This window comes from Cryptotermes secundus, unplaced genomic scaffold (assembly GCF_002891405.2).
Source record: "Cryptotermes secundus unplaced genomic scaffold, Csec_1.0 scaffold123, whole genome shotgun sequence".
Lineage (NCBI taxonomy): Eukaryota > Metazoa > Arthropoda > Insecta > Blattodea > Kalotermitidae > Cryptotermes > Cryptotermes secundus.
Window position 1 is genome coordinate 393,191 of NW_019736394.1, and position 12,266 is coordinate 405,456.

The window sequence follows — 12,266 nt, forward strand, 5'->3', positions numbered from 1 at the left end:
GAATATGAAGCTGTTACCACAGATTAGACACATGGTTATAAATCTGTGAATTCGAGTTGTTTTTCCCACTCTTTGTTAAACACTGCACTCACTGCCCATTTTTTAAGCTTGCATTCATTTTACAAGGATAGCTATTCACATTTGTTAGGAGTAGAATGGTTATACTGCTTCATCACATTTGACAGCTGCTGGTTCTGAGCCACTTACATCACCAAACAGAAGCATTAAGCTGACTACCAGATTCTGTGAATCTTTATTTTTTTGCTTAGTGGGGGGTGGAGTCCAACTGGGTCCACTCGGCACGGCAGCCACTGATTGGTTTATTGTACCTGCCCCGGGTGATTATGATGATGGAGAATTTGGTGGAATGAAGATTGGCAGGGGAAACCGAAGTACTCGGAGAAACCCTGCCCCAGTGCCACTTTGTTCGCCACAAATCCCACTTAACCAGACCCAGGATCGAACCCTGGCCGCCGTGGTGGGAAGCCAGCGACTAAGCGCTTGACCTATGGCGTGCTCTGCTGTGAATCTAACTTTCACCTTAAATAAACACGTGATATATAGTATTTCCCTGTCTCCACTCCGTCTGTTAATTGTTGACTGCAGAATTCTGATAACTTGCAACTGATTCTAGACGCTGTCACACACAATTGATGTGTCAAGAAGATGCTGCTTGTCTGTGCACTGTACCACATTGTGGCAAGTTAACAGTTAACTTTACACTTCAGTGTGACAACTTTCCTATTTTAAAATAAATGGATAAGTAAATATTATAGACACAGGACTGGAGGAATAGCTGGTTTTGCCTGATTGGGCAACACCAATCTCCCCCCCTGCACTAGAAACTTTTGAATATATTGCATTATTTTCTGACATTTGTTTTTGTTCTTTCAGAATTCTGGTTATGCAAGCAATGAAGTTCCTGATGATAAAGCGTTGATTGGTTTTGCCCAAATCTCCATAACAGACTAAAGTGGAAGAAACCATAAAATGTTATATGAAATTATGCTGTAAGTTTGAAGTGTAAATGAGGAAGTTGCTTATATTCATTTTTTATTCCTAACTGCAGTTACATTAGGAATGAAGGAGAATGATTTGTAAATAAGATGTGCAAAGGAAGACTAAGTGGCCATAACAAAAGGAAGACAATGTTTTAAAAGTCTCTGTACTTTGTATAGAGTGAATCTGGGTAACTGTTTTTTTTTTAAGTTAAGCTTATTTCTACTCTGTCATGTATATGAGCCAGTAGATAATATGGCAAGTTCTTGAGCCAAGAATTTGAAGCAAACTGTGACACAAATGGCTTTTCTGTTTCACACAGATTACACGTAATATATGTTTTGTTGCAATAGGAGTTAGTGTTCATAGAACACTGTCAAAGATGTCAAGGAGTGTGATGTAGTTGAAAATGCCATGTACTTATGATACCATATTTTAATTTTATCACATTCATACTAGTGTATTCTTTAATTTCAAGTTTGCATATTTAAGGTATAAGAACAAAGAGGTGCTGCAGTAGACTTACACTTCAGAACCATTTGCAGCTGGCAGCCTTCCATTGTTACAAATTAATTTTTCAAAAGGATATAAGGTCTGGAATTCATATTTAAACCAACAAATGGCAACTGAATACAGGTAACTGTCATGTTGACAGTATTTTGACTTTAGAGCTGATGCAGTTGTTCTGAATTGTCTACATATAAGTGGGAAGGCTCAGAGAATTTCTTGATGATTCACTTGTGCTGGTTAAGTTGTAAACTGAATCTCTTGCAAGAAATAAATTGTCAGCTTCTGTAACTGACTGCATGGCACTCGTTTCCTGAGTGTTTGCTTGTGGTGCACACTGATTGTAGTTGTTCAGCTAAGTTTCCATGTTTGTTGAAGTCACTTTGGAGTATGGTACTTGTTGCATATAAAACTTACAAATGCAGGAATAATTCACAGAAGCATAATGTGTTCATGCCTCCACAATTTGTTGAGATGAGCATAATGTTAATTTGCATAGAGGTTCAACATCACTAATACCAAGGCCTAATATTGGAACCTGTATTGAGTGTGTTCAAATCTTCACAACCTACACCGCAGTTTAATTTTATCCCTATACCTCCTCAGTCTTCCATGTGACTGTTTTCCATTCACAAAACTTCAGTATTTGTTTCTTGTCTTCTCCATGCAAACTTCATGTTCATGCATCACAGCCACCTTTAATAGTACTAGACAAGCTGTAGAAGTTAATCACTATTCTTTGTTATTTAATATCCATATTATTTCATTGCTGCATCTGTATGTTGAAAATTAACATAATCTGCATTATCCCCTTAAAACTTAAGATATTTAATAAACTAGGAGTAATTAGATTTGCTACTTTTGTAGGTAGATGCTTACCCTTCTCTTAATTGTTAATTTCCTTTAACAAAATGGTGACAGTGATTTCACTGGAGTTAAGACTAATGGACAGTCAAACAAACAGTTAATGTGTGTTTTGCTGTAGGTAGATTACTTTGGATGGATGCGGAACCATGATCACTGAAGTTGATGTTCTTGGGATGAAAGAGTATGAAAATTTGAATACCGATTTACACTTTCAGATCTGTTTTTGTCTGATAGCAGCATTTTGTAAGCATAGTATAGAACCAGTGTAATCATCATTCTTTGGCAGGGGATTTCTATTCTTCCCTTCAGCATCATGTTGTATGCAGTAGATGTTAGTATCACGAGCTGTCTTCCCCAAGCACAAGCTTGATTCTCACATTTATTTTGGACTGTGGTCTGAAATGTGTGAAGCATTGCCTCTATGGCCCCTGTATACCAGGAATTGTACCTTAGCATTGCACGTCTGTCTTTCATGTGAATGGCTGTAGTATGTATTTGAAGGCCTGCTAATTTTATGTGTCTCATAATTTTTGGTGGTTATGATATCCATAGCCTCTTTTTTTTTTTTTCTTCTTTAGTACTTATGTGTCATAAAGGTCAAAATTCATATAAACAGAATGCTTTGAAAATGTACAGAATGGGAGTAGATTAAAACACAGGCACATGAAAAAAATGTATAAAATTTCTTGCAAGTAACTTTGACCACAGAGGATCTGTGAGAGTAAGTAACATAAAGGAAAGTTGGAATGTAAAATTCTGGGATCAGTCACTGAACCAGTAGTTTTAATCACTCCACTTACGGTAGATCCAATGTTTTTATGGGGGAGTGGAATTATTGGTAAGAGTCTTAACTTGTGGCAAGAGTGCAATTTCTTGAGAATGTCCTCAAAAGGAAAAAGTGTTTTACACATTTAGCATGAAGTACTTTGTAGCACTATTCAGGGACTTCTCCACCTAGAAGTAGGAAGTCAAGACTAGAATAACACTTTCATACAAACCCTTTCTATTCTAATGGGGTTATAGTGTGTACTGCATTGAATTCTGATATGCTGTACAATGAAAATAAACTGTGTTCAAAATAATCAAATTACTACATATAGAATAACAGAGTGTACATGTAACTGATATTCAGAAGGTATTTTCTTTGAACATCTGGGACACTGGCTATTCTGAGAGAGGTTTTCTGTGATTTTTCTCAATCCTTTGGTCAAACACCACAGCAGTGTCTTGAATTAGGTCACGGCTGCCACCTCACCATTCTACCATATGATGCCTGATCTAAGAGTGTCTCAGATTGATTTGTTAGAACTAAAATTCTGTGTTTGCAGAGAATCCCTTTCAGCCTGGACAGCTTCTGCACATATGTGTTTCACTGTTCCTGCCAGTGCTGGAGCACTGCTTTTGCAGTCACCAGCAGCTGTTCCATTGCAATGTGTTCAGTTGTTTCCACATCATTAATTTTTTACCTTTTAAGGTGTTTTATTTTTAAGAACAGAGCCATATCTAATGAGCAAGGAAGCTCTCTCACTTGTGGAATACTGTATTTGGCTTAGAACTTCTGCAAAAGTTAGGTGAGCAGGAGCATTGTCATGATAAATTTACCTTTTCCCTGATTCCCACTTCACAGTTGTTTATGATGCACCAGATCAGAGAGACATCTCTGTACTTGTGAAGAAATGATGGATAACAGTCTGGCCATGTGCAGTATACATATGGTTAACAATGTGCTCTTAATCTAGAAAACATCATTCTTCTAGAAATCATATTGGTTTTCCTGCTCAATTGGTATTCTTTTCTCGGTTGCAATGAATAAGGGGATTTACATTGTGATAATTTCTGCCTAGTTTTGATGTTATAACTATCAGCCATGTTTCATCACCTATGAACATTTTTTGAGAAGGCTTAAATTGATTTTTGCTCATTTAAGCAAATCAGAAATGACAGGCACTTTTCTTTCTGTTCCTGTGTAAGCAGCCTTAAGATGAACCTAATGTCACTCCCATATATTCTGTCCAAATATAGGCATGTACAAACCTTTTTCAGAATGAAGGAATCTTCTTAATCTCAACTCAAACATAAATTCTTCAGTCTTGAACTTTGAGAATTTTCTGGTAACTGCTTCTGCTTTGCACACTTTGGTCATACCATAAGTGATATATTTTAAATTAACAAGACTATGGAGTACTATATATGTAAATATTATATATTAGATGTTTATAATGGTTTGAGATTTTAGTATTTTTATGCCACACTGTACACCATCATGCTGTGAGAACAGCCAACAAGCGAGAAGGTCAGAAGCCATAAAGTGAAGTTTCCTAAAATACCATCAAAGTTATGAAAACAGAAACAGTAGCTCACTGATCTACAGTATCATAAGATTCTTTGTACCTCACCATGAAAATGGCAGATAATATCATGAAAGGGAATAAATAATGTGTAAAAATGTATCAGACATTACAGTTGTAAACGGAAGGGAATGTTTCATGCAGTACCATTACTGGAACTCCAGGTGAGGGTGTTGTGTAAAAGTGACATGGCGGAACAGGTTATTTTTGCTCTCCTGTTGCCACAATAAAGATCTTCACTTTGCAAGATACCGTCACACTTCAAAGTAATGTGAATGAAATGTAGATGTATTTCCGGATGCCGTCCAGTTACAGCATCAGTGATGTTTATGCAGTGGAAAGGTGTGTGACTGTAGTGTTAACAGAGTTGGCGGCAGCATGCCTGGTACTGAATATAAAAACTGTGCCCATGGTTCAGTTACTTGTGGAACTAATCATCATGTGCCGGAAGTAAGGATGGATGAATAATGATTTATGATGAATTACGTTCTATATCCGGAGGTTGTATCACTTAATATGGATTCTTGGAGCAAACTGATTGATTGATTGATTGAATGAACTGTTGAGAGGCTCATTACAAGTTGTCTGGAACAGGAGATGAGTTATTGTTGGCAAAATGAATGCTGGATACATTTAAATGTCTGGGTACCAGATCTTTGATTCATGCAATGAATACTGGCATTGTGTTCATACTTTGAGGCATGACTATATATCTTCACTTTCTAATAAATAAGCCTTTTAAGGATCATTTGAAACATTTGTATTCTGAATGGATTTTAGCTGAGGACCATGTTGAGACCAACTGGAACAGTGAAGAAGCCCAGGATGGAACTGGTATGCCATTAGATCAAGGCACTGGCAATGAAACTCTTCAGAAGTGATAGTGAAAAGATTTAAGAAGTACTGTGTATCTGATGAAATTGATTGGAGAGATGATGAGGAAGGAATTGGGAATGTTGGCAGTGAACATGAGAGTTTGAGACAGACGATGGGAGTTGTAAACACACTCATTTGAGACAGGAGTGGTGAACAGTCAAGACAGGTGATTCTGAATAAAGTCTAGTGATCTTAAGAAGGAAACTAACTCAGTGTCATTTCTGATATACATTTTCTTTCACATTTGCAGTATGATTATGAAATTACTCTTTCTGTGCTGCATACTCCATAGTGAGGGTTGTCTCACTTCAGAATCATCATACATTTGGTTAGATGTGGCAGTACGCTTAATACATTCTCTATTTTTGTCTTGATTCTCATGATGTTTTCCATATTCCCATCTTGAACTGAAAAAGCTGTTCTTGCACATGTCTATTAAAATGGTCTGACAGCCACAAGAAATTCATACCTGTTTCACATAAGGCAAGTCCACTGTCATTTTGCAGTAAACACCTCACTTGAGCTACTGATTCATGATCTGTGTTGAGTAAATGGCATCTGGGACACACATTACTTCGGCAGTGATGCTCAAAACCTAATGCTTGTCCTGTTGTTGCACCTCCAAATGCTGATGCCTTGGTTTATGAATGTTGGTCACCATCTCTTTATTTTCTTGTAAATTTTAATGTACACACCTTGTTCCATACTCTCAAACATCGTGAAACTGTCATTACAGAAACACTTTGAATTTAAATGCTGACCATGCATGACTGAAGCATTCAAGTAATCTGTAAACATGCAGTAACATGGGAAAATTTGTATCATTTATGTCCATTTTCTGGGCATTTTTCTGTGGTATGACTTCAATCTCAGTACTTTTTGATCAGACGTTGTATGTAATCCTCTCACTTATTCTACACTTAATTTCTGCATTTGATAGAGTATCATTAAAGACTATGAATCATGAAAATCCATATGATGCAGGTCAGAGTAGTTCATAATGCCTGCCATTCAAGCATATTAATACCTCCATTTCAAGGAGAAGCCTGACCCTTTGTAATGTAGTATGCATACTGAATCAAAATGAAACTGCTATCTGTAAGGGAAATGGTGGTAGCATTATCTGCACAGTACTTTGTTATCTGTTGTGGCTACCAAATCTGCATTAATCACTTATAAAGAAACATTAAACCTTATGTAATTTTGGTTGTATTTAACAATTTGGAACAATTTCTGCTGAATGATCTGTGAATTGCTGTTGTACCTTCTCAGGTTTGGGGATTTCTAATAATGTAAGAAAATATAGTGTTGTCATTATTTCATTCTGTGACATCATAAGCTTCTACATTGAAATTATAAATATCTGAAACTTATGATTGTTCTAGTATTTATGTTGTAGCTCAGGAAGAAGGAAAATAAGTTTAAATAGCAAAGAATTACTTTTGTGAATAGGTTAGTATTTTTAATACAATAAATATTTGCATTTAATTGGTTAACCATTGATATAATATGCAAATTAATGGATTAAAGAGAGACGTGTTTTGCTGTCAAAAATAGCACTAGCAGGTGCAGCTTGCCAGTTAGATCATTTGTAATATTTCCACTGTTCCAGAATATAAAAATGTTGCTTTCAGTTCAGACCTGGTCATTATGTTATGACATAAGTCTGTGGGCATTCTGAATGCTGAGGCGAGGAATGGGGCTCTGGAGAGGAAGCATATGAAACATGGCATTTTTCACCAGAACTTCACCTCTCTTAATTATGGTGGGGAGAATTACCAGACAACAGAAACAGATCTTCAGACCTCCCCTGCTGGCAATATAGTTGATGACCAGATTGCATTCATTGCCATTCTGTGTATAGTTTCAAAGTTCTGTGGCAAAGAGCATGTGAAATCACATGCGTATGTGGGATTTTCTTCCATTGCCTATTTTCCAGTGAGGTATACAAGCACAATACTGACCAAGATTGACTCACAGATGGGGATGTCTTTGTCATGTAATCTGGCAGATCGGTACCAATGTTTCAGAGGAACTTGCTGACTCCATCTTCAGGGTGGAGGAATAACCCAAGCTTGGGAAAAATGGTATCACATAGGCAGAAGGAAGGACCTTGTCCAGGGCCCTAAGTGAACCAACAGGACAAGGAGAACAGTGCAAAGAACATTTAGCCATTTAAAGTTCACTTTCCAAGGTTGGAGGGATTGGAAGGAATGGTGGCTGAGTAGAAGCACTTGGAGGTAGAGGAAAGTCAGGAGGAACAGAATAAGAAAAAGTGGTCCTTTAAGGGGCCTTTGCAATGTCAGAGTGAATGTGTGAAAAGATAAAACAGTAACAGGCAAATTCTGAGGGAAGAGAGGAGTAAAAAATGAAGAAGATGAGAGGAATGATGAATGAAATAAAATAAGGTGGTGATGGAGAGGAAAGGGGCCCTTTTAGTGCCAGTGCCAACAATTATTCCTCTTTGAAAAATAAAGTATAAATGCAAATTGATTGAACTGTTTCACAGAAATGTACTTATTTCATGCTTTTTTCCCTTGTCACTCCAAATAAATTGTCATTTTTAAAATTATAATATTCTGTGCATTAAGAAGTGTCAAAGTGGGGAAAATCGCTTGCTTTAAATTTTAGGATCATGGTGTATTTGAGACTGAGAAAAGACAGCAGTTGTATGTGCCTTATCCATATTCTTTAGTTTGCAGAATTGTGTGCACATGTCTTAAATTGATTTATCGATTTATTTATTGGTACCAAGTATCATTGGTGAAAGCCTTTATGGGGAATTATTTAAAAATAATAGTAGATAAGTTGACTGTGATGGGATTATATGTTGATAAATCCAGTATTCATTTGTATTAGAAATGGTACAGGTATATTGTCTTGGATGGTGCTGCATCTTATAACCCTTTTCACTACTGAGTGAAAGTTTCATTCCTTAAGGTTGTGTCCTACTGGAGATGATGCATAACATTTGCAATGAAATGGTTAACAGTTTTTCTGTTTTCACTAATGAACAGAAGTCACACATTTTAAAATAGTGTAAATCATAGTGAGCATGTGCATTTACATGCAAATGAAAGCAGGCCAAAGAAAGTTTGCACCTATGTATATGTTTTCTAACTGCTTCAGCTGTGATGCCTCATGTTAGTGTAGCCATCAAATGCTGCATTTTCTGGTTTTTTGGTTTGCAAGATTTGAGGTCCTTAAAGATGGTGACTATGCAGATTACTGTGCTCTGGGATCTGACACTTTTTGTAGTCTGCCATATTCATGGTAGAAGAAAACTCTTCTGTCATGAAGATGGCAACAGTCTTATCAGACCGCATGGCATCACATCCAAAAAGATGTTAATTATGGTAAAACTAATTTGAGATTGTATGCACCACTGGATTTCAATTTGTGATGGAAATGCAGAAATCATTACAGTGAATTTTTACCAGTTTGATCATGTTATAAATATACTGATTGTAGACCATGGCACATTAAAATCAATGGGAAATTCAAAACATCATAGGAATTACATTTGTTAAATTCATCCCATATGAATCCATTCCTTGCTGTAAAAGTAGAAATACAACTCCTAATGAAATTATGTAAAAGTAAGTGAAGTTTGGAGGTTATAATAATCAGCAAGTCAGCCCATTCACATTCAGGCAATAGCATTTTTGCTATTACAGAACTTATGAGCACTGTCTCAAAATGTCTGGAAAGAGATGTGGCTAACTGCATTGCATTAATAAAGAAATTTTAATGCCCTATGATGTAAACCATATTGGTGCACAACTTCTTAACAGTGTTGATGGACAGGTTAAAATTGATCAAATTGTATGTGGTCTGTTGACTGTGAAAATGAAGGATATTTTCTAATGAGGTCATATCTAATGTCCTTTCTATTTTCCGGTACTGTTGTGATGGATAATGACATACCCCCCAATCAGTTATATTATTATTTTGTTGAATAAGCTTGACATTGTAAGATTTGAGGTTTTGACGCTGGTGACTATGAAGAAAACAGTCTTCTAGGATGTGGCGCCATCTAGATATTGTGTTAACTGATATGTGATTTTTTTGATCTGGTCTATATGAAATCTCCTATGTGCCTGATCTGGGGGGGGGGGGGATATTTGGAATCTTAATAGAGTAACTCACATTCCAAGTTAAGTACTAACTACAGTATAGTCCACATATTCACTTCCGGATATCATAGAATTCTTGAAGAATACAACAAAAAATTAAAATGAAGGGTGTTTGCTTCATTTATGGCCTAATTTGTACTTTATGCAAAACAGCAAAATAGGTTTATACATGTTAATCTCAAACATTTGATGCTGTGGTAACTCTCAATATTGTAATGTTCTCGGATTTCATAAATTGTTATTCTGAAACTTTTTTTTACCAGTATCAGGGTTATAATAGTGGGTATACATCTGTGCAGATGCTTCTGTTCTTTCAGTTTCAATTGGGAGAAAATACTTACCCCCCTCCCCCCACAATAAAGTGGTTTAAATAGTCTGTTTATGTTGCAGCACCATTCCATGTCAAACCACCACTGTATATTCCACTTCATAGTGGTCTATAGACACTTCCGCAAGTATTTCAGACATGAATTAAAATTCATATACATTGTAGCTATTTAAAAAGATCTTGCTCAATACATTGGTGATAGATAAGTTATTAGTTTTATTGCTAGTTCAGTTTGCACCTCATCCTCAATATTCCTTCATTTGTCTACTGAAGCACTGGTAAAATTAAGGCCAATTATTATAGTATAACTCTGTATATAAGCATCTGGGTCTGGAACGGGGTCCACTCAGCCTCATGAGGGTAATTGAGAAGCTATTTCAAGGAAATAGAGGCTCCGGTCTAGAAAACCGAAATTAACGGTGGTGGGGATTAGTTGCGCTGACCACGCGACATGCTCTATCCGCTAAATTTGGCACTAACTTCGCCGACAAGCGGCGGTCAGCATAGTTCGCTTGTGGACTGAAACCACAAAGTTTTTTATTTTTTGTGAGGATCCAAGAGTCACACCCATACAAAACTAAAGACAAAATTATGGTTTGTATGTTTTAATCTTCAGGTTTTGTAGTTAGGCGAGAGGATAAACGATTCTGAACTGAATGGTAGCAAACATTCACCGAATATAACCTGTTCTTAATTTCTTCGCGAGTGCAATTTAAATTTTCTTTGATCATCTGGACCACAATTTTAGAGGATCTGGTACAATTTTGAACTGCATTCTGGTGATACGACAACATGTACTTAATTTTCTCTGTGTTTACTTTTATACCAGCCTTCGTACTGGCGTCAGAGTTCCTGTTTTTATGATATTTAAAAGTATATTATCCCCCAGTATTTTTGCATCATCAGCATATGGCAGAAACTGATGTGCACCACCTAGTTTCCTTGCAATTTGCTAATGGCATATTCTAAAGCAAAGCTGATGTGCAGTGGTGATAAAACAGCTTCTTGTTTTAGACTCTTCCAAATAGGAAACTTGTCAAATAAATGTTCGCCTATATAGACTGTACTGTGGGTTTCATTTAGATAAATAATTTTAATTAGCCTAATCAGTTTCATGGGTACACAAAAGTCAATAAGAATACTGTACAGTATTTCCATCCTAACTGAATTCCTGGTTTTCTTGAAGTCTGTAAATGGGAGATGTTCCTATGTACTTCCATTTTTTTTACCAGTATTTGACGAATGCAGGAGAATCTAAGCAGGAGTTGATCTATTACATTGAGTGCCACACTTATGATTCCCAATAATTTTGTCAACATGTGGGATAAACTTTGAAAGAGTAATGTTGGATAAAATTTGCAGTAAGCGATAAAATGATGTTTTCTTACTTCCAAGAAATTTGAAGATCGTGGATCTGAGCATGTCATTTATAATTCATTATGTAGAACGCACAAGTTAAGTGTACAACATACTTTTACAGTCCGTAGCGTACATTGCTTAAGCATCTGAATTGGAGTAAGAAATAGAAGGGAACCGGCCTTTACACCACATATCTTATCTGCCTAGTCTTGAAATAAGTGTTGCCCAATAAAATTATTTAATATGACCTTGCTTCATTATTATGCTATGATTTTGTGAACTTTCGCAAGCTCTCTGCTTCCGGAACGATGTTCGTTGCTCAGCTTTCTAAATAGTACAACAGAGTAGAAAGAAAGCGGTTATGACTTCAGGGATTGATTTGTTTGGCCTTGAAAGGAATAGATGTCTGATAAAAACAGGAAGAAAACAGCTATGACATCACAGACCTAATTTGTCATTTGTCATTGTCAAATAACTTGCTCTATTCGTAAGATGCTACGATTTTCAGAACTTACTTCTGCTGTGGCAGCGTTGAATTTTCCGAAACTTCGATTTAGCTTTTATAATTGTTTATTTTTCTCACTGCCTTCGCAATGGTGGGAGATGTAAAATCTCAACACATACCGTATTTATGACCATATTCAGTCAAACAGCGTTTCGATAGTGTGTCAAGGACTCTGCTGTGTTACAGTAATTTATTTCGTTGCTTATGTTAGCTATCATTCGGCGAAGAAGTGTAAAATGCAAGGTTTTGAATATTTAAAGAAAGCGGTCAATAACATCAGTCGTGCAAGTGACGCACCCGATAACGCATGCGCATTGCCAGTCTCGTTTGCGGCTTGTGTG

The 12,266-nt window shown here is 36.6% G+C and overlaps 1 protein-coding gene across 4 annotated transcripts in view; it reads left to right on the plus strand.

Moving 5' to 3' along the window:
• Positions 1 to 8,091, plus strand: part of LOC111869786 (serine/threonine-protein kinase OSR1) — a 104,991-nt gene extending 96,900 nt beyond the window's left edge. For all 4 annotated transcript variants that reach the window (XM_023861548.2, XM_033753559.1, XM_023861547.2 and 1 more), the window contains one exon: positions 895 to 8,091. In XM_023861548.2, the coding sequence (XP_023717316.1) occupies positions 895 to 972 (78 nt within the window). In that variant the 3' untranslated portion in view covers positions 973 to 8,091. The remainder of the gene's footprint in view (positions 1 to 894) is intronic.
• Positions 8,092 to 12,266: the final 4,175 nt, after the last annotated feature.